The sequence below is a fragment of the Notamacropus eugenii genome, chromosome 2 (assembly GCF_028372415.1).
Source record: "Notamacropus eugenii isolate mMacEug1 chromosome 2, mMacEug1.pri_v2, whole genome shotgun sequence".
NCBI lineage: Eukaryota > Metazoa > Chordata > Mammalia > Diprotodontia > Macropodidae > Notamacropus > Notamacropus eugenii.
This window is the reverse complement of record NC_092873.1, coordinates 112,203,852-112,227,251: the sequence shown is the minus strand read 5'-3', so window position 1 is coordinate 112,227,251 and position 23,400 is coordinate 112,203,852. Positions and strand designations below refer to the sequence as shown.

The 23,400-nt window shown below is 38.8% G+C and overlaps 1 protein-coding gene across 6 annotated transcripts in view; it reads right to left on the bottom strand.

The window, feature by feature from the left end:
• CD2AP (CD2 associated protein) overlaps positions 1-15,091 on the bottom strand; it is a 186,928-nt gene extending 171,837 nt beyond the window's left edge. For all 6 annotated transcript variants that reach the window (XM_072642382.1, XM_072642383.1, XM_072642384.1 and 3 more), the window contains exon 1: positions 14,450-15,091. In XM_072642382.1, the coding sequence (XP_072498483.1) occupies positions 14,450-14,453 (4 nt within the window). In that variant the 5' untranslated portion in view covers positions 14,454-15,091. The remainder of the gene's footprint in view (positions 1-14,449) is intronic.
• Between the last annotated feature and the right edge of the window lie 8,309 nt (positions 15,092-23,400).

Sequence of the window (23,400 nt, the reverse complement as noted above, 5' to 3'; positions counted from 1 at the left end):
ACTATGGTCTATGAAGAACTAAAGTTGAAGATCACCCTAAGAACAAAAGAGAGGTCCCTAATAATCAAGAGTAGGCTGCAACACATTACTAATAAAGAATTATAAAGGATAAATGGTATAAAGAATAGAAAAGGAAAAATGAATAAAAAAAGCTGGTCACATGGTAAGAATAAAGACAATTTAGAGACAGCCATCATATGCTCCACTGGTATTTTCACAATGTTAAAAAAAGTGAGGGAGGTACATAACATAAGCAGAAACTCCCACGAACTCATGGAAGGACAGGGGGCAAGAGATGCATAAAAAGGATAGGTATAAATAAGTTGTTATCTGCTTCACAGATTACTCAAATTAATAAGATCACAGGTCTATCAGCTGACAACTGGATGTTTTATTTCCATAACAACATAATTTCAATGAGAATTTGTGTTGTATTCTATTCTTTTTTTATATATTCTAGAGTGTTCACTAGGTCCTCAAAATTTCTCCATTGATGACAACCTGTGGCCTTACCACATACAATCAGCAATACAATCACCTAAGTCAGCAAATGAAGCTAATAAGGACTTGACCACTCCTACAGAAGACAAATTAGGAGCTTCCATTAACAAATTGCAACTAGATTGGCCAGGAGAGGGAGGTTTTAGACAAAGAAGCTGTTCGGAGGGAAGGAGTGAAGGGAAGCCTTTCTTGAAAAATAAAGACTTACAGACACCTCATTAAAGTAAAGCTATGAGATAAATACCAACTTGATCAAGTCTTGCAATAGTTACATGATTTCCTCTAGTCTCAGAAAAATGACCAAACTGACTCCTTGAGTAAACCAAACTCAGGAATAAGAATTCCTGTGACACCACAGAAAAGAACTTTTATGAGGGTGATTCCTTTTGAATAGTACATAGTCTCATGGCTGGAAGATGTCATCTAAGCCAACTCACTTCTGGACAAAAATTCCTTCAATAACATTTCCAACAAGTTAGCATCTAGAATTGGCTGTCTGGATTTTGAGACTCAAGGCAGACCACCTAGCTCCTGCATATCTACTCCTACAAACCTTGAAGTTCTCATCACACTGAAATCCAGTAAGAAACTGTAAGTCAGTGATTATTCCCCCCAAGAAATGCACAAAAAGTTGGCCAGGCAATAGAAAAGAGGGGCCTGGAAACAAACCAAGGATCTATATGTTTTAGTCTAACCAAGCAGTAAAAGTAGACTGCAGCCTGCAAAAGCAAAGCATCAGGAGCATTTTTTCCACTGCAAAAGCTATATGATGGAGAGCTTGGAAGTGCTACAGCGCTGAGGTAGCACCCACAGCCTCATACCAGGACATCCCTGGCCCAGGTGCTCTAAGGTTTCTGACATGCCCTGAGATGCCAGGGAGGGCTCTGAAGCTCCAGCTCTGAACTTCAAATATGTAAAGAAGCCTAATCTCAGGATGTGGAGGACAATGCAAGCACCAATATGATGGTTATCCTCCATGGTCAACCAATGCACCCAGAAACTCATGAAGGCATATACTAGCACAAAACCCCAATTCAGGAACTAAACCTGGAGAGATGAATAAATTAAAGATGAAAACATCAAATACTATCATATCTAGAGATCCTCCAGAAGAAGCAAGCAACTCTTTAACAACTGTAAACACAGATTCAAAGGAAAAAACATACTATGTGAATTCCTAAAAGAAATGAAAAGATAAAAAAATGAAATAAAAGCCCTAGAGGAAAGAATTTAAAGTAGAACAAATATCTTGGAAGACAAAATAGCAAACCTTACCCAAAAAGGGGAGTCCTTAAAAACAAGAATAGACCAAACAGAAATCAATGATTCCATGAGACAGTAAGAACTATTAGAACAAAATGAACAGATTGAAAAACCAGAAAAAGATAATATGGTAACAAAAACAACCGCCTTAGCAAACTGGTTAAGAAGAGATAATAAAAAATTATGGGCACTCTGAAAACACTGATATTAAGAAGTTTGACTATTAGAATACAAGAAATCATAAATGAAAACTGCCCAGATTAATTAGGACCAGAAGGCAGAGTAAAGAAAGAAAGAATTACAAAGGTCACCTCATGAAATAAATCCCCAAATGAAAACTCCCAGGAATGTCAGTAAAATTCAGAACTCCCATGTCAAAGAGAAAATATTACAAGAATCCAGAACTAAGCAGTTCAAGTACCAAAGAATTACAATCAGGATCACACAAGACTTGGCAGCTTCAACTCCAACAAGAGATCTTAGAATAAATACAGTATGTAGAAAAGCAAAAGAGATGGGCTTATAAGCAAAAATAAGCTACCCTGCAAAACTCAGTATGATCCTGTGTGGGAATAAATGGACATTTAATTCAACAAAAGATTTTTAAGAATTTTTGATGGAAAAACCAGAGCTGAGGAGGAAGTCTGGAATACAAACACATGAATTCACAGAAATCTAGAAAGGTAAATTTGTTGTAACAACTGAAAGGAACTACTGTATGATGCAGTGCTAACATCTGGGGGGGGAGGGGAGGGGACGGACTTGGGGGAAATTTTTAAGTAGCCCCTAGAACCTTGTGTTCAAAGGACATTGGAGTTAAGTTAAGTTAAGGAGGAAAAAAAAAGATTCTGGAGGTAGACTGGTTCTGGTCTTAGAGTTTGAAGACAGATAAGAACAAGTTAGGTTAAAAAGAAAGGAGGAGGGAGTGAGGCTTAATTTTTCTCATAATTAGGGTACATGAGAAGCACTTATATAAATGGACAAAGGGGACTAAACCGAAAAACACAAAGCTTTGATTTAGAAATATATCAAACTAGTTGATTTATGTCCAGTTTCTGCCATATTATTTTCCAGTTTTCCCAGCAGTTTTGTCAAATAGTGAGTTCTTAACCCAGAAGCTGGGGTCTTTGGGTTCAACAAATAATAGATTACTATAGTCATTTACCACTGTGTCATGTGTACCTCACCTATTCCACTGATCTATCCCTCTATTTTGTAGTCAGTACCACGTAGTTTTGATGATTGCTGCTTTATAATACAATTTAAGATCTCATATGGCTAGGCCATTTTCCCTAGCATTTCTTTTCATTAATTCCCTTCATATTCTGGACCTTTTGTTCTTCCAGAAGACTTTTGTTATTATTTTTTTCCAGCCCTATAAATAATATTTGGTACAGACAGCAGACATCTTACACCCTACACCAAGATAAAGCCAAAATGAGTACATGATTTAGATATAAAGGCTAATTGTACAATCAAACTAGGAGAGTAAGGAATAGTTTACCTGTCAGATCTACAGAGAAGGGAAGACTTTATTGACCAAACAAGGGATAGAGAACATTATGAAATGCAAAATGGATTATTTTTATTACATTAAATTGAAACGATTTTGCACAAACAAACCCAATGCAACCAAGATTAGTAGGGAAGCAGAAAACTGGCAAAGAATTTTTGCAACTAGCGTCTGTGATATAGGCCTCAACTTCTAAAATATATAGAGAACTGAGTCAAATGTACAGGAATATGTCATTCCCCCATTGATAAATGGTCAAACGATATGAACAGGCAGTTTTCAGAGGAAGAATGAAAAAATCCTCTAAATCACTATTGATTAGAGAAATGCAAATAAAAACAACTCCGAGGTACTATATCACACCTATCAGATTGGCTAACACGACAAAACAGGAAAATGATAAATGTTGGAGATGTGAGAAAATGGGAACACTAAATTCATTGTTGGTAGATGAATGGGGACAGATTTAGTGAAGACTTCTCAGGAAAATGGAGTCTTCTCCCTGGAGTGGAAGAGACCTTATACCCAGGTTTCCATTCCTCCAGTCAGGTGATTTCCATATAGGGTTATGTATTGCATTAGGACCAATGATTGGATATGACTCACTAAACTCCTCAATACCTAATCTGCAAATGCACATTGTAGTCTGCGGGGCTCACATAGGTCCACCTGGTTTGCATGAGTACTCAATGCCCAATTTGCATATATTTTCAATGCCTAATTTAAATATAATGACGTGAATTTGCGGGGGAAATGAGGAGTGGGAAATTTGAACCGGATTTCAAAAGGAATTAGATAGATTTCGCACCTAGAATGTAAGACCTTGCTTCTCAGACAATGAGAATAATGCTAAGTGGTAGAAGGGGGATTTCTGAGTCAGGGTCTATATAAATTGCTATTCTGCTTTTGGAAGGCGCCTTCTGACTTCAGCTTTACTGAAGGGACCTCCCATTTCTCACGAGAAGGGAATAAAGGAGATTTTCTGTATTTACTTTAAGATGCCTCTGAGCAGTCAATTTGAGTAAGGGAGGGGCGGGTTTCATGCTTCCTTCACACAGTAGAGTTGTGAACTGATCCAACCATTCTGGAGAGCAACATATACAATGGAATACTATTGTGCTACACAACAAATGATGAATATGAGAACTTCAGAAAAACCTGGAAAGACATATGAACTGAAGCTGAATGAAGTAAGCAGAACCAGGAGAACATTATACACAGTAACAGCCACAGTATGAGATGACTGACTTTGATAAACTTAGCCCTTCTCAGCTAAAACAACTAAAAGACTCTAGACACAAAATGCCATCCATATCCAGAGAAAGAATGCAAAGCAAAGCAGACTGTTTTCTTTTGTGTTTTGTTTTTTTTCTTCTTCACGGTTCCTCCCCTATACAACATGACTAATATGATAATATGTTTAATAGGAATGTATATGTAATGCCTATATCAGATTGCATGCCATCTTGGGGAGAGAGAGGGGGAGAAAATTTAAAACTTATGGAAGTGGATGTTGAAAACTAAACATAAATTAACTTATAAAAAAATATATATCAAAATCAAATGAGAAATACTGGGAACAGAGAAGAGATTATTAAGAGGGAGAAAATTTTGGGGAAGGAAGAGCCGCAAGAAAAACCTATTTCCTGAGCCTGAAGTAGGGATTACACATCAAAGAACTGGAACGTAAGGTGTTTTAAATGGCCTTTTAGACAACTGGGAAATGGTTGAACAAATAGAGATATATGAATGAAATGGAATATTATTCCATCATAGGAAATGCTGAGAGATGATTTCATAGAATCCTGGGTAGTATGAACTGATACAGAGTGAAATGAACAGAAATCAGAAGAATTTAAACCAGCATAATAATTATATAAAGAGAAACGACTTTGAAACTAATAACTAGGTGGGGGAAGAGGGGGGGTGTCAGAATAAGATAGAGGGAAATATAGTTGCGTCTTTCAGAACATGACTGTTACGGAAGTGTCTTGATGACTACATATGTATAACCTATGCCAAATTGTTTGCCTTCTCAATGTGGGTAGGTGGGGAGGGAGGAAGGTAGAGAATGTTAAAAAATTCTTTTTACATGAAACAGGGAAATAAGATACACAGGCAATGGGGTACAGAAATCTATCTTACCCTACAGGAAAATAGAAGGGGAAGGGAATAAGGGGGAGGGGATGATAGAAGGGAGGGCAGATTGGGGGAAGGGATAATTAAAAGCAAAACACTTTTGAGGAGGTACAGGGTGAAAGGAGATAGGAAACAGAATAAATGGGGGTAGAGGGAATAAGATGGAGGGAAATACAGTTAGCAACAGTAAATGTGAAAAAAATTTTAAGTAAGTTTCTCTGATAAAGGCCTCATTCTCTAACAAAAAAATAAGAGCCATTCCCCAATTGATAAATGATCAAAAGATATACTCAGTTTTCAGATGAAGTAATTAAAGCTATCTATAGCCATATGAAAAAAATATTCTAACTCACTACTGACTGGAAAAATCCAAGTTAGAACAATTCTGAGGTCTTACTTCATACCTATTAGATTAGATAATAGGACAGAAAAGGTAAATGACAAATGTTGAGGGGATGTGGGAAAAATGAGACATTAATATACTGCTGAGTTGTGAATTGATTAAACCATTCTGTAGAGCAATTTGAAACTGTGCCTGAAAGGCTATAAAACCATGCATACCCTTTGACATAGCAGTACCGCTACTAGGTTTGTATCCCCAAAGAGATAAATAAAAAATAAAATAAAATAAAGTAAAAAAGGAAAAGGAACAAACTTACAAAAATATTTACAGCAGTTCTTTTCTGAGAGTAAAGCATTAGAAATTGAGGGGATGCACATTAACTGAGTAAAGACCGAATAAGTTTTGGTATGTAATTATGATGAAATACCACTGAGATGTAAGAAATGATATGCAGCATGCTCTCATAAAAATAGGCTGATGCAAACTGAAATGTACTGTGTACAAAGTAACGGCAGTATTCTAAGATGATCAGCTGTGAATGACTTTTTTCAGCTATTTATTTTCAGCTATTTTCAGCAATACAACAATCCATGATAATGCCGAAAACCTTAGGATGAAAAATGCTATCTATTCCCAGAGAAAGAACTGATGATGTCTGAACACAGATTGAAGTAACTTTTTTCACTTTATTTTTCCTGAGTTTTTTGGTCTGTTTTCTTTCACAGCATGTCTATTATGGCTATGTTTTGTATGACCACACATATATAACCTATATGGAGTGGCTTGCCTTCTCAATGATGCGGGGTAAGGAATAGAGGAAGGGAGAAAGTTTGGAACTCAAAGTTTTAAAAACAAATGTTAAAAATTGTTTTCACATCTGACTGAGAAAAAAATCAAATACTAAATAAACACAAAAAAAATTCAAGAAATGAAACTAATGAATACAGGTGAACAACCAAGTCTCCAGAAGACCTGGAAATACTCCAGAGATGTAGTAGCCCTCCTCCAAACAGAAGGGGTGGACTCAAGATGAGGAAAGGATCATACATTTTTTGACACAGCCAAAGTATGGGTTAATTTTGTTTGTGTTACAAAGTCCTCATACCTCTCCCCCATCTTTTCGTTTTTAATGGGGAAGTTAGTGAGAGGGGGGTTAGCAATAATGATGCCTTAAAGGGACATTGTGACATTTTAAATTCACATAAGGAGATAGATGGAAAGTTCACATAGCAGCATAACTAGCAAAACTGTTTTAAAATGAAACTATAGAATTATATACTTAAAGCAAGTGGTATGAAGTAGTGCTCATGGTTTCATTTAGAATCCTAATTGTTTTGTATGTTTTGCTTCATGTATGGAAAAGTTCTTTATTAAATCTAGTAATTAAAAAAAAAACTTGCAACTACACAAAAAAGTACTCTCTGGTTTCTTATGGAACCTTTATAGAGAAAGATTTATAATAAACTATACATTACTGGTGCTTGTTAATGCTTACAAAGTTTGTTTTACTTCTTAATACTAAAAGCATAGGGGCCAAACATAAAGTAGGGTTGTGAATAAGAGAGTGAGACAAGAAAATAGAAAGAATTTTAAAATATAACTGCCTTATTACGCATAATAAAAGTCATTCAACAAACATTTATTAAGCACCTACTACTGCAAGACATCGTGCTAAAGTGCTGGACATATAAATAACAAAAAAGAAAACAATTTTTAAGGACTTGGACTTCTGATCAATGCAATGGCCAATTATGACTCCACAACACAGATAATGAATGAGCAAATTTGCTTCACTTCACTATACTTACCTCACACAGGTGAGGGGAGGATTTGTGGAAGTTGAATAATGGTGATGCAAAAAGAAAAAAAACAAAAAGCATATCAAAGAAATATTTAAAAATACAAAGAGTAAAGAGTAAAGTTCAATTTCATGTATAACTCTCTTGTTGTTTTCTTGTATATTAATTAAAAACAGTTTAAATTCATAACGAAAAAGAAAAAAATGTTTAAAAAGAAAAGAAAGACTATGTATACAACTCTCCTCACAAAAACTTCCTTAACCAGCCTCCCCCGCTGTTCTGAGGATACAAACTTCTGTTTCAAATCTGTTATAGTTTTACAAATATCTATCAAATGATCCTACCTTTTTCAGTGAGAAAAATGATGCCAGACACTCAAAAACCTTAATCATATCTATCTAGATTTCAATCTGCTTTTCCCTCCAACCTACAAGATTTCTAAAAGTTCAAAGCTTTTTCAAAACTTGTGCTACCAATGAACCGGAGTGGCCTAGACCTACCCTCATGACAGATCTTATCATCTTCTGGCCCCTATTTCTTAGGCAACAGGATATATTTTTGACAGACAACACAAATGGACAATGGGGCCCAGAACTGAAGAGGAGAATGGACAGCACTGACTTTCAAAAATTTTAAAGTTCTTTTGATAACCTCAAACTCTCCCTGAAACAGAGGTCATATCTTTTAAATACTATTATTTTCCAAAGGTCATTATATGGCTGCAAGTCACAGTCAACTACAAGACCCAGAGAATGAAAGCTGAGGAACAATGGAAAAGGGCATTGGTGGGCATCAGAAGATAGCAACACATTACAAACCAGGAAATGTGAAGAACTGTAAATAATGTCATCAAAAAAATGTTATGACCAAAAAAGAGGATAGAAAGGTCACTAGAGCTATCCATCCAAATGACAGCCTTCATGCTTCACTAGTATTTTTACAATATCCAAAAAAAAAAAGTCATCCACATTTGGCAGACACTCTCAAATGATGAACTTATGAGGGACATGAGGAGGAGTTTAACAGGATACAGGTATGTGTTCTGAACTAAAAGACCAGGAAAAGTCTCCTGCAGAAGGTGGAATCTGAAGAGAGACTTGAAGGAAACCAAGGAATTGTTATATGTTCGAGGGTCAGCAACAAGTCTGGTGTCACTGTAAGATACAATAGTTCTTCCAAATCTTTTCATCACTCCTCCAACTCTCCTTGACTGCCAGAACATTGTTTAACATATTTTACTGAAAAAATTGAGGTCTTTCTCTGACAGCTGTCTTCTCCCCTCTTCCTCCTCTCATTATCACCCAGATGCCTCTAACACTATCTCTTCCTCCACACATTTCACATATAGAAGTTGCCCACCTCCTAGTCAAAGTTAATCCCTCTAACATGCACAAGTGATCTTGTTTCCTCCAACAGATTGCCTCCCCTACCATCCCCACTCTCTCATTTATCTTCAATCTCTCTGGTCTACTGACTGCTTTCCTACTGCCTACAAATATGCCCATGTCCCCACCATCTTCAAAAAATCCTCACTTTATCCAGCCAGCCACACTAAATGGTAGTTCCTTATCTCTCCTGCCTTTTGTGGCTAACATTCTTGAGAAGTCCATAGGTGCCTCCACTTCCTCTCCTCCCCTCTCTTCTCAACTGGCGTCCAACCTCATTATATAATTGAAATTGCTCTCTCAGAAGTTACTAACGATTTCTTAATTGCTGAATTTAATGGCCTTAATCTCAATCCTCATCCTTCTAGCTCTCTCTGTGGCCTGAGCTATCTTTCCTTCCATATTCTCCCCCAATCTTACCTACTGCTGTCAAGGGCACCAGTATCCTTCCTGTCACCCAGAATTGCAAACAAGGTGTAATTCTTGACTCTTCATCCTCCTTCACACAACCCCATATCCAATCTATTACCAATGCCTGTCACACTTTTACCTTCACTGCTCTAAATACAATCCCACTTTCCTCTCTCCCTTCTGACACTGCCTCCACCCTGCTGCAGGTGGCCCTCATCATCTCACACCTGGATCACTACAACAGCCTACCCAGTTGATCTGCCTGACAAAGTTTCTCCCCACTCTAATTCATTTTCCACTCAGTTGTCAAAGCAATCCTCCCAGAGCCCAGGTCTTATCATGTCAACTTCCTATCCCCCTCAAAAAATTCCAGGGGCTCCCTATCACCTCCAAAAGAATACATAAAATCCTCTATTTGGCATTCAAAGCTCTTCATAACCTACCCGCACTTTCCAACATCTTATAACCCACCAGGTACACTGGGCTTCCTTGTTCTTCAAACAAGAATTCCATCTCAAACTCTGGGTATTTTCACTGGCTGTCCTCCTCATCTCTACCTCCTGGCTTCCTTCAAGTTCCAGATAAAATTCCACATTCTATAGTTAGCCTTTCCTGACTCCTCTTAATTCTACAGTGTGTTTTCTCTATTATTTCCAAGCTATCTTGGATGTAGTTTGTTTTTACAGATATTTATATATTGTCTCTTGCCTCCTCCCACCCCCAACAGAGTACAGCTCCTCAAGAACCAACTTTCACCCTTCTAGGTATCTAGAGCACAGTGCTTGGCAGGATAGTTTAACAAAGGTTTAATGACTGACTGAATGGCTTTAAATGCTAAACACAGAAATTTATATTTAATCCTGGAGGCAAAGGAATGCCATAGGAATTCACTAAGGAAGGAAGGTGGTTTGACAAGGTCCAACCTGTACTCCAAGAAAATCACTTTTGACAGACTGGACTCTCAAGAGACTTCAAACAGGAAGGACTACTAGAAAGACTTTGGAACAATTAAGGTATGAGGTGATGAGAGCCTGCACTAAGATAGTGGCTTTGAAAATGTAGAGATGGGGATGTATATGAGATGTTATGCAGATAGAAACAATAGGACCTGACAAGAAACTGGATATATGGAGGGCACTCAAAAGAGGAGTTAAGAATAACACCAAGGACAGAAATGACACCAGGGTGACTGAGAAGATGGTAGTGCCCTCCACAGTAATAGGAAAGTTGGGAAATGGAAGAATTCAAAGGCAAAGACAATGTTGGGATACTTTAAGTTTGAGATGTCTACAGGTCAATCAGTTGGAGATGTCCAAAACCCAGTTGGAAATGTGAGACTAAAGTTCAGAAGAGAAGCTAAGGCTAAATATAGAGATCAAATGACTCATGGGAGATCATAAACTCATAGAGTGAGATACTCCACAATAATCTCTTTCTTCCATGCTAGTTTTATTTTGTCTATCAGAAACACTATGATTCCTCCAACTATGAAAATGCTTGCACTTTGGAACTTAATACTGATAAAAAATATTTAGATGCTAAAGAATATTTTTTACAATTATAAAAATGTTCATTCTGTGAAAAGGTCATCTTCAATCCAGAGTTGTATATATTCAGTTCAACATGGTGTTAATTTGTTTACTAAACTCTTTTTTTCATAAACAGGCAAGGTAAACTTCAGTCTAATCCATTCAAATGACAGTAATTTAGATCAGAGTGTAGTGTAAAACTATTTAAAATTTTATATAACTACAAAAATACTATTTCCTTACTGCTTCTTATTCAAAAAGCATTTATTAAAAGTACTATGTGCAGTTCAAGGAGCTGTAACTGCTGCAGTTGCCTTTCTACATGCTTCAAAACTTGTACAAAAACAAAATCAGAGTCCCTCTTCTCAAAAAAGGACTCCTCCTACTTTCCAGAAAAGGAGAATATGTATACATTGAAGACGATAAAAGAATAAGTAAATGTAAAATAAATAAAGGTAGTGGAAAGATGGCGGTACCCATTACATAAAGTATTTTTCATTAATTTATTCCAAAACCTTATATTTGGTAGCAAGTTGAAAACTAAAATTCCTATTTTTTCTAGTATTCTTTTCTGCAAACTTTTCTGTCCTGTCATTTTTGCTTATCAGCAAAATAACTAAAATGCACTGAACACAACTGTTACCTTATTTCCCAATTAATTTCAGAAAATTAACTTTTTTATTATTATAAAATCACATCAAACCAACAACCAATATTCTACTATCAGGAGTCATTCTTTTTTTTTCCACTGATAGATAAGAATTGAAACAGAAAACTTTGGGGAAAATAAGGAAGAAAGTACCTAGTATTTGACATCAAGCAGTAAAATGTCCCTAACAACTTTAGCATAAGAAGAATTTAAAATTCTTGCATTTAAGTTATAAAACAGATGAAGAAAATTTAAAGTTTTTTAAGTTAAGTCAAAGACAATTTTATCTAGCTGTTAAACTGAAAGGGATCTCAGAGGTCATCTGATCCAAACCCCATATTTAGAAAAAAAAAAATCCAGGGAGGTTAGATTTGTCCAAGTTCACATACATATTGTTAAAAGGCAAATAGTACTTTAAATATAAGTTATTTATTTCATTTGGGAAGTTTAACCAAATTTCATATAGGAACATAAAACTAATAGCTGTACATTTCTGTGTAAACTGGCCAAAATTCAGCTTGAACAAAACCTTTTAACTTGGTAAGTACTATTATAACTTCAAAATATTTTTTTTTGATACAACAGTCAAATTCATGATACAGTATCAACTCATCTATTAGCTCTCCTTCAATCTCACCAATCCAGAATAGGATCAAGAATGTGAAACTAAGTAGAAAAAGTCTCTAAATGATGAAAACATTTTTTCATAAATTCCATGCGCTAAATAAGGTTTATTCTCACATTAAAGCCCTGCTTCAAGCCCTCACTCAAAACCTATTTACTCTTACTTGACAAATTATTTGAATAAAGACTTGCAGTTATATGATTTCCAAGCCAAAAACAAAATAAGAATAGGGGGTGGAGTTCTACAATCAGCAACAGTGACAGCACCAAAGGACAGCCTACAAGCAAGAGAAGGGATAGCAAAACTATTCAAAAACAAAAGAGAAGAGTCTAAAGAATAAGAGTCAACTATCTGCCCTACAAACTAATGTCCTACGATCACCACCATATTATAACAGACCCTAAGTCATCTTTAAAAATTCAAACCACTTTCAGTGGATTCTATTTAAGAAATCGAGGGAATATAGACTATATTTTTGAAAAATTTGCATTCAGAATAAAAATTGTAAGTGCCTGACCTAAATATTTGTTTAATATTTAAAGTCACTAATATTTCCAACTCAAAAAGGACAAGCCAAATATTAACATGAAAATAAGAAAAGAAAACTTCTAATCAGTTATGCAAAGAAAGTCAGTAATTGCTTTGCTTAAAACATCTTCCAAAAAAAGGAGGTGGGTGGCCAGGAAGCCAAAACAGAACTACTTTTTATTCTTAGCTCTTACAAAATCACTCATTATCTCCAAAATTTACTAGCTTGGATCACTATCTTTATCAAGTACAAAGGGTAATTTGTTGGCGTTTTGTACCTTTTCAAAACAAAAAGCAACTCATCTCTTCTGAACACTTAACAGCTACTCTGTGTCATCTTCACATCATTCAAACTGAAGACTCAGTTTATTCCTGAGATTTTGTTACACTTTGTATCATAGCAATAAAAAAAAGCAACATCCTCTTAAAACTTCTCAGTACTTTAGTGAGTTATGGATGTTCTTATTTATAAAACTTTTTTTCTCATCAAATACTTACACTATTTAAAGAAAAAAGCAATCTAGTCCAGCCTACCAAGCACCCTGACGCCTGTAGCCCCTAGCAAACTTGAAAATATTATGAAAAACACATCAGAACTAGAACTTTTTCTCTCTAGTAAGGAAGCTCAATTCCAAACAGGAAATCTCTTCTCAAAAGGTCGAAAATTTAAATCACATCAAACCCCAACAGAACCTCAAGAGAATATCTGATAATTAACTGCCAACTCAAAAAAATCGATATAAACGCTTTAGTCCTCAAGCCTTTACCTCCATCACTTCCAGGGGCATTTTACTAGTCAATACACATTTTCCAAAATCACTTTCTAAAACCAGAGTTCTTAAGCTGGGGGGACCTGTGACATATTTCTTTTTTAATGTTTTGATAACTGTATTTCAATATAATTTCACTGAATTCCTTTGTAATCCTACGTCCTTAAACTTTGGGTATTTTAAGCCATTTCGTGAAAGGGTCCAGAGACTTCACCAAACTGCCACGACACCCACGAGAAAAGGTAAGTTCTTAAGGATAGTTAGATCTGCTAGTGAAAATATCTCAAACGAGGGACCATGGAATGATTTCCAGTTATGTTTTTTTTTTTAATCGCCCTCCCCCATACTACGTGGACTGGGAAGGGAGGAGGTAAAGGGGCGGAGAGCAGTGTAGGTGCAGGGCGGGGGAAGGAGAGGGAAAAGGAAAATCCTCCCAGGGTTCGAGGTTTGTTTCATTTGGGTGGTGGGAGGACAGGGCAGGGGTGAGCCACGCTCAACCATTCTTAAACCCCTCCAGATACGCCTAGGGAAAAAAGAGGTTCGATTTCCGAGAAGGGGAGAAAATAATAAAAAACTGAAGGAAACGAGGCCAAACCTCTAGCAATGGAAGTTCCTATTTGGGGAGCACCATTTGTGGGGAACCCAAAGATCCAGGAGACTGAATGAAGCTAACACAACCGGGGGAAGGCAAGGAGTCGTTTAAATGCTTCTCAGTCCCAGAGGAGTCAGTGGGGGAAGAGGAAGGGTGCCTTCTTATCCCCAATCAGTGCCCAGGCCAGGATGCCCATTCCCTCCCCGGTACCACGGGGTCCCACTGCGGAGGGGGGCGTGCTGTAACTCACTCTCTCCTTTCAAACACCCCCGCCCCCCACCCCCAGCATCGCTAGAAGCCAGGGCAGAAAAGCGTGTCCGTCCTCCCCTCCCCCCCGCGCCGTGCCCGAGAACGGGGGGAAGGGTAAGAGGCTGGAGGCGAAGGGCAGGGGGTGTCCCTTACCCATGCTGGGGGCTCCGGCGCGGAGAAGCCCGGTCGTGGCGGCTCCTCCTTCTCTTCTCCGGGTAGTGGCAGGAGCCGGGCTTCAGCCCCAGCGGGCGCGCGGCGTGCGGGGGCTCAGGCGGGGCGAGGCGGCGAGTCCATCCGCCCGCGCCTCCCTCCAGCCGGTTCAGTCAGTTAAAGAATCTCAGGAGGAAGAGGCGGCGGCGGTGGCGGAGCCGGCGGCGGCGGTGGCAGTAGCGGTGCAGCCGGCGGAGGTGGTGGCGGTAGTGGCGGTGTGACGGGGTGGCGGTGATGGTGTGTCGGAGGTGGTGGCGGGGTGGCGGTGGTGGATCCTGCTATTCCACACCCTGAGCCGGGGCAGCGGCGGCGGCGACGACCTAACGTCCTGCCGTCCCTCCCCCCACCCAGCCAGCTCCTTTCCCCCTCCCGGCCCCCTCTGGCGGGTAGGTGGGGAGCTAGCCGGTCCCAAGCCCGAGGCTGCCGCCGCCGCCGCCGCCGCCGGCGTCAGCCAACCCCTCCCCTCTCCAACTGCGGGGGAGAGGAGCGCGCGCTCGAGCTCCGCTGACTTGAGAGCCGGGACACGGCCGCCGGGAGAAGGGGGTCGGGGACTTGAGGAAGGTGGGGAAGTCTCGCGAGAACTCTGTTTTTTTTTTCCTCCCCCCTCTCCCCGAAACCCCCACCCCCGCCCCACCTCCCCAGTTACTACTACCGCCCGCTCAGCGGTTGCCAGGTGAGGTGACGTCACATGCCCGAGCTGCGTCCGCGAGGTGGGAGGGAGGGTCTGCGCGCAGCGTGGAGGGAGGTTGGCCATTGGAGGGGCGGGGGCGACGTGACAATCGATGACGTCGGGCCTGAGAGCCCCCTCCCCAGCCCCGGCTCGGCTCTGGAAGTCTCGGGACCTCTGGAGAGGGGAGGGGGTGGGGATGGTGACGACGGCCGGGATTGTTTCTCCCACCCCGCCCCGTGCAGTGTGACGGGCCCCGGGGGAGTCGCTGCGGGCTGGAACGCTGAGCCTTCCTTGCCCCAGTTTCGCGATACTGCCTTCCTAAGGGAGGACGGAAGGTGACCTACAAAAGAAGCCAGAGGAGAAGAGTGGGGTGCGAGACGGGCTCCCCGGCTCCTCCCAGGGGGAGCTCAGGACACTCACGGTGGGCCCCAACAGCCAGCCAAGCTTTCGTGGCACTGAAAACTAATTGCCTTTGGACCTAGACTCTTCTCTTACAAGTTAATACTGTAGAGAAGAGGCTGTGGAGACAGAGTGCTACATTTGGGGTCGAAAGACCTGTGCCATCTATCGATTTAGTTCAATAAACTTTTATTATTAAGTGTCTACTACATGCCAGGTACAATGCTATATAGTTATATGTGTACATATATGTATGTATTATGTGCATAATATGGACTGCTTGTGTGTACACACATCCATGCATATGCTTAATGTAAAATCTTAGTCACTCACCTGTCCCGGCTTCAGTGTCATCTGTAAAATGAGGGAGTTGGTTTTGAATAACCTCTGTTATCAAACTGGAAAATGGAGGAGTTAGGTTAGAGACCTCAATTACTGACTTCCAGCTCTTAAGTCTATGATTCTGTAACTGCTTAGGACCTCCCTCTGAGATTTACTCTTGAAGTCAAAGGGCAGACAAGTTAGCTGAAGTTGAGCACCCCAGAAAAACTCGACTGACTTTACTGAAAAAATAATGCTTAAGAGTCAAAGGTTAATGGAACAGGTTTTAAAAGCCCCCTCACCACCCCAAAATAAAGAAACCTGAAGGTGACCTGTTTCTCTGTAGATAGTAGTTTTTGCTCCTGGAAGGCAGGGGCTGTGGTCTTTGCTTTTTTTGTATCCCAGGTGCTTAGCACAGTGCCTGGTACACAATAAGCTCCTAATGAATGCTTGTTGATTGTGAACTTGCGCTTGATTATGATATTTAGGTTAATACGATGATCTTAAAAATAAAAACCCACGACTCAAATTTAAAATAAAATTTGATTTTCTCATTTAATCTCTAAAGATGGAAGCAAGATTATTGTGATTAATAAACAGCCATTTTAATAAATATGGCAGGCACTGCCCTGGGCACTAAGGATACAAAGAAAGAAGGGAAATAGTCCTTCCCTCCTAGAGCTTACAGTCTTATCAGGGCAGACAACATATGGATATGTAAGGATATATGTGTTTGCATATTGTGTATTTGTTAATATATGTGAATAACAGATACAAGATAGTTTTTTGAGGCGCTAGCAGCTCTGGGTAGTCAGATAGGGTTTCTCACAAAAGGTGGTTATTTGAACTGAGTTTGAAGGACACATGGGATTCCAAAAGGCAGACGGAGAGAGGGAGTTTATTCTAACCACCTTTTACAGCACTGCAAAAACAGAAAAATGGGAGATAAACTATCTAGTTTAAGAAAAAGTAAGAATATCCATTTGGCTGGACTATGGTATGCATAAAAGGGAGTAATAGGTCTTGAAAGGTAAATTGAGTCTAGATTGTGAAGGATTTTAAATGACTGAGAGGCATTGTGTGATCAGCACAATAGCCCTTCATAGAGGTGTAGAAAGAGGTCACCTTCAGGTTTCTTTATTTTGGGGTGGTGAGGGGCTTTTAATACCTGTTCCATTAATCTTTGACTTTTAAGCATTATTTTTCAGGCACCTAAATTTAGTTTAAGATAAAAATTAATTGAGAAAAGTAAAAAGATTGTTCAACACCAGATATGTAGACAACCATTCAAACATTTATTGAACATGTACACTCTGGATGCAAACTCAGAGAATGAAATATTCCTTTTCTCAAGGAGTTTACATAGGAAGTAGCAGTTGAAAGAATGAGATAATCTTCCCACTGTAAAAGTCATTTATTAAACATTAATTAAGCACTGTGAAATTAAAACCACCAACTCTCACAATTTAGCCAAATCTACCAGACACATTATTTATTAAATGTATGAAGACCTTTTTAGAGATTCTGATCAGTAGTTCTTCTGGCTAACTCAAAAAAAGACATCCTAGTCATTGTAAAAGAAAAGATGAAATACCATAGCTAGGGTAAAACAAAAGGGCATACTTTTTTTTTTTTAGAATTACTAAATAAAAAAAAGATCAGTGCCAAAGTCTTCCTGGAACTGGCGTCTTTTAAGGTCTCATTCTTTCAATTTGATCGTAAAAGGATCAACTTTCTTCATTTGGTTAACAAAAAAAAAGTCATTCTCTCTCTTAGCTTGTCCACCATAGACTCTACTGATGTACTAGGCCTGCCTCCTTTGGGTAAACTTCACCAGACTGCCAGTGGAGTGTGTCTCACAAACACATACACACACAATTACACAAAGATTAAGGAGCCCTGGAGCTAAATGAACTCTTAAGGTCTAAATTCTATTCTATTCCATTCTGAATCTGTGTTCCTTTTTTCCTACTTTGGTCATTCTTGGGATTCCTCACCCTTGACCTACTGGCTCTGTACTGGGAAAGTTTAAGCTGTCCAACAAACTCCAGTCCTGCACCACCACCGTATCTCTTAACCTGTCCATTACACGTTACAGTAAGAGGGAATGTTTTCCTCTCTAGACCCCAAACTAGCTCACTAGAGTTTTCAAACCTTGTTACCTACCTTACCTTAAATCTCTACAGTCTGACCGTTCTGAAGCTTCTTACCCTTTCAACTCTCTCTGTTATGTTGTGTTGATACCCAGAAGCAAATTCTGCTGTCTAGATCTCTTTAGTCAATTCTTTCCCAAATGATCCCACTTGCTACTTTCACCAATGCCAAAAGGACTCATCTGTATCCCAGTCTAGACTCCAGTTATGAACTCATGTTCTTAGGCAAAGAGCTGATAGAGTTCTTGAATACCTTTTCCATGTTCTTAACTACAAATCTAGTTAGTTTCTTATCTAAGGATGCAGTCACTAACCCAGAGGAGGGCTCCTCTGTGAGGAGCAGGGAGAGGGGATTCTGAAGATTGTAAATTCTTAGTTGTTACAGTAATAAAATTGGATATACATGTAAAAGCCTTATCAATATATTCTCAGCTCATTTGCTACCTTCCTACCTATTAATCTAGCAGGATCAAAATGTATCCTTCTTTAGGATAGAGACTATCTTTTGCCTTTCTTTGTATTCCCAATGCTTAGAACATTGCCTGGAACATAGTAATCTGTTAATAACTTTTTTGACTAGCAAACCACACGTGTGCAGCAAAATAATGAAAGATGGATGAGAAAACAGGTGGGGACCCTGAATACCAAGGTCAAAAGGGACATACATGAGAAATCTGGGGAAGGAACCTGAAGAGTACTCTGAAATAGAGAAGAATGAAAATAAGTATGATGCCATAGAGGCCAAAGGAGGAATAAGTTTTAAGAAAGGAATAATCAATTATAATAATACAGTTTGAAGGCTTTGGGGGACCCTGACAATGTGGTTTGGGGTTTCTGGGAACCCTGAAATGTCAGGGTACAGAGTGGGTGTGCCTGGAAAGAATTCAAGCACTCAAGCCTTCTCTCAGTCAAAGTGACAAGATTTTACTGTATCTCCAGTAGGTACAGGTGAGATTCTTAGTGAATCTGAGATTTAATGAGGGTAAGATTGATGTTCATATACAAAAGGACAATGAAAGGATCTGGATGCTGAATGGGATTAAGGAGTAGTAAGTAGTCTGGGGTCTAGGTGCTAGCTACACTGAAAGAACTATCAAGTAGGCTAATTAGGTGATCTAGATAGAATTAAGGAATGGTCAGTATTTGCAAGTAATCTGAGGGGGGCCAAGAACTACAGTGAAAGGATGTCAAGTAAGCTAATTGGGTAATCTAGGTGGGCTAGGGTGGGCCAGACGACTTGGGCAGGGACAATGCCAATTGCCTCATGAGTATCTTGTTCAAGAATTCCTGAGTTCTATAATTTCTAGATAAATATCTTCATTCATCCTTGCTCCTTAAAAAAGGAAGGAGAGAGTCTTTCTGATTCCTGTGTAGCATCTTAATTGTAGAATACAACTCAGAAAGCACAGTCAGCTATCGTTAATTACCTGCTCTGATAGGCACTGTGATAAGCACAAGGGATACAGACGGGCAGAAGTCAGGCCCTGCTCTCAGGGACCAAACATTCTGAAGAAAGGAAAGAATATATATTTATATAGCACTACTATGTACAAGGCAATGTGCTAAGTAGTTTTTATAAATATTATATCATTTGATCTTCATAACCTTGCAAGGTAGATGTTATTATCATTATCCCCATTTTGCAATTGAGGTTGTTGTTGTTACTTGTGTCGTTTTGATGGAGATCACGCCATCAAAACCTGGACCTGGACTCTGGATTTTCCTACATAATCTAGTTCCTGGCCTTTCACCCAAGGCATCAAGCCCATCCCAGACCACTTAATTCATTTCACTGTAGAACCTGGGCCACCCCAGGCTTTTTACCATCCAGATCTTTTTACTTTTCCTTTTTTGTATATAAGTGTCAATCTCACACCCATCAAGCTTCAGATTCTTTAGGAATCTAGCCCACTCTGTTGGTATTACAATAAACCTTGCTTCTCTAACTGAAAGACTTGAGTGTTTGAATTCTTTCCAGACAGACTTGCCCAGTACCCTGATATTTCTGGATTCCCAGCAACTTCAAACTGCATCACTTTCAGTTGTTTCCCCATTTGGGTTTTGGGTTTGTTTTTTTTGGCAAAGATACTAGAGTGTTTGCCATTTCCTTCTCCAGGTCATTTTACAGTTGAAAAAACTGAAGCAAAAAGAAGTTAAGTGACTTGCCCAGAGTTACACAGCCAGCAAGTGTGTAAGGCCAAATTTGAACTCAGGTCTTCATGACTTTAGGCTTTATCCCCTGCTCCACCACCTGCCTGGTGAGACAACATGCAAACAGCCATGTATGAAAAATATAGGTGTTCATGATAAATTGGAGCTTATCAACAGGGGGAGGGCACTGTCAGTAAGGTGGATCAAGAAAGGCTTCTTGAAGAAGGTAGGGCTCTAGCTGAGATGTGAAGGAAACCAAGAGGCAGAGGATGGTCTGATGAGAAGGGGTTTGTTTGTTCGGCAGTCTCCAAAGCATGTGAATCTTTTTTGTTGAGGGAGGAAAGGGAGTCTAAAACACAGGAACGTATTACAAGTCTTAGAGGATACTGTGTAGGATTCTGCAGGAAAAAGAGACCTATGACAGAGGGCTGCTCAGATATCATCTCCAAGTAGAATTCCTTGCTAGGGCAGAACTCTTAGACTACGTTGGTGCTTTATTATTCTGTACTTATTCATGGGCTACAGTCACTTTATCATCTTAAAACACTTTCTCTTGGGCTCTCTATATTGAGATCCTGTACCCTGAGGAGTGTGGCACACATGTTTAGACTGCCTTTGATACATGCTATATATATGTGTGTGCTTAAGGCCTTTTTTTTTTTTTTAACTTTCCTGGGTTAATCCAGGTGGTAACCACAAACCAAAAGAAGATAAATTGACCTGTTGGGGCCTGTGTCCTAAGATTGGACTCAAACCATGTGAGCTCAGAGTCCTTGGGGAACTTCGACACAGGTTGCACTTTTACAGATCATTATTGCTTTGGCATCAAAAGACAAGTACATTTATTCCAAAGTGTTGCCTTAGTCTAAAGATGCCAACTCCATCCCATGTTTCTAATGAAAGCTTTTGAATCTAAATCAAAATGTTACTCTATCAAAAAATACGACTATCTTCTTTAAGTTAAAACTGTTTTAAGCAAACTAAACTGAAGGGCCATGTCTGAAAAGGAATTCTAAAATCAACCTTAACAATTTTGTTTTTAAAGTGTTGCTCTAATATTTCCATTTTTACTAACTCAATTATAGTGGAATTTTAATCTGCTAATGTTGGGTTTTTTATCCCTTTCAATTCATTTCATGGTACTTAAGTGCTTAGTTTCCTCAGCTGTTTTCTTATTGTTAACTGGTTTTTTACCTGGCCAATATATTACATATTTAAATCCAGACATCAATGTTTAACCTTAATCCTACAAATCATTACATGGAAAACAAATGTAGGAAACTATATTATTTATCACAATGCATGGCCTCTAAAGTCATTGAAGCTGAAATTCAACCATCCTTAACTGCAGGTTGATCAACTCTAAAAAAAAAAAAAGTCTTGTTCTGCTTGTACCTTTAGATGTGCCAAGACATGTGACCTCTAATCATTTCCTATTGCTGAACTTTCAAAAAAAAAGCCTAGTCTAATTAAAAATCTGACACTGACCAAATGACTCATTCATTTGCCAACTATCAGGACTTATTCTTGTTTTTGTTTTTGTTTTTATTATATAATTATTTATAGCATGCAGACTCAGAAACTGCAGCATCATAGACAGGTTCTCTGTTCCCTCAGAAGCACAACTAAATGAATCTTATAGTCTGTTCTGACTAGTTTCAATCCAGCAGCACTTTTCTCTTAAGACAAGTCTTTTCTGGAGTGTCATCTCTCATATTATCTTGCTGCTTTCTGCTCCTTTCTACCTAGGAAAAAAACCCATTAAAATTCACCAGAATATCCGTATACAATAAAACTGACATGTAATATATAAGGAATTTTGTGCTTCCTATGAAGGAAAGTTCACAAAGATCAAAATCAAATAAAAGGGAATAATTACAAATGTTTAGTAGATATAAAAAACTAAACGCTCAAAGCACCTTGAGGCCATGTCATACAAGGATCAACACAAGGAAATGAGGATGTTTAACCTGGAGAAGTGATTACTGTTTTCAAGTATTTAAAGTACTATCACATGAGGAAAGGATTGAGCTCATCATCAAAGTCAGAGCCAAGAGCAATTAGCAGAAGTTCCAAAGGGACAAATTTAGCTTAATTTTAGGAAAAAATTCCCAACAATTAGAGCTTTCTAAAAGTAGAATAAGCTATTTCAAAAGGTTATGTCTCAGTGGAAGTCTTCCAGAAGAGATTGCCACTTCTCAGGTGTGTGTGTGTTCTTCACTGCTGAAGAAGACCATGCCATCAGGGAAATAATGACATGACTTGCATTTGACTTTGTTTTGAGTGAGAGAGGGCTGTACTTCTCAGGTATGTTGTAGTGGTGATACCTTATGGTCCAGAGTTGGATCAGATGGCCATGAGATACCATTTCATTCCATTCTGCTTCCTTTCTCTGCTGCATTTCATCTATATTTTATTACTCCAACAAAACTTTGTAAATGGGAGTTAAATTTAGATTTTCCTTTCTGTTTTGGCTACCTTGCATGTGTCTAGCAGCCTGCTGCTGACATTCCCAACTTAATATTTGGCTAGCACTTCAAACTAGACACATAATAACATAAAGAACTTTACATTCTTTTCTCTATAAGCCCTTTTCCTAACAACTTTGTAACAACATTTTCACTTCTCCTAGTATCAGATATGGGAGTTCAGTCCCTATCTCAATCTTCCTCTCCACCTGAACCCCTGATATCATACTCTGGGAATTCAGTATATAGATTGATGTCCTCTCAAACATCCTAGCCTTCAAGATCACAAACCTCTTCAACATCTATTACTACTTCAATTCATTAAAAATCATGACACACTTCATCTCATCATTTGCTATAACTGCTCAGAACTTAGAAATTCCTCTATCCTATCCCAGTGTCCTATCCTTCCCTCTCCCTCTCATTCACATTTTACGATTCACTCACCAACTCTCTTCATATAATTGCTTCCTAGTATTCTGTCTTTATGTTGCTGATACTACATATATACAGGGTATCCCAAAAATCTTAGTGCAACTTTAACAGAAGTTTTAAGAGTTTAAAACTTCCCAAAGACTTTTAGAATATTTTTTCATTCCAGCAAGCAAATTCCTGCTCTTAAGCTATTTTATCTTGCTACCATACTACTGTAACTTACTAAATTTATATTTGCAGGCCAATCAATGCCATTAACTTAATTGTTTAAAGACAGTTTTGACCTTGTTCTCCTCC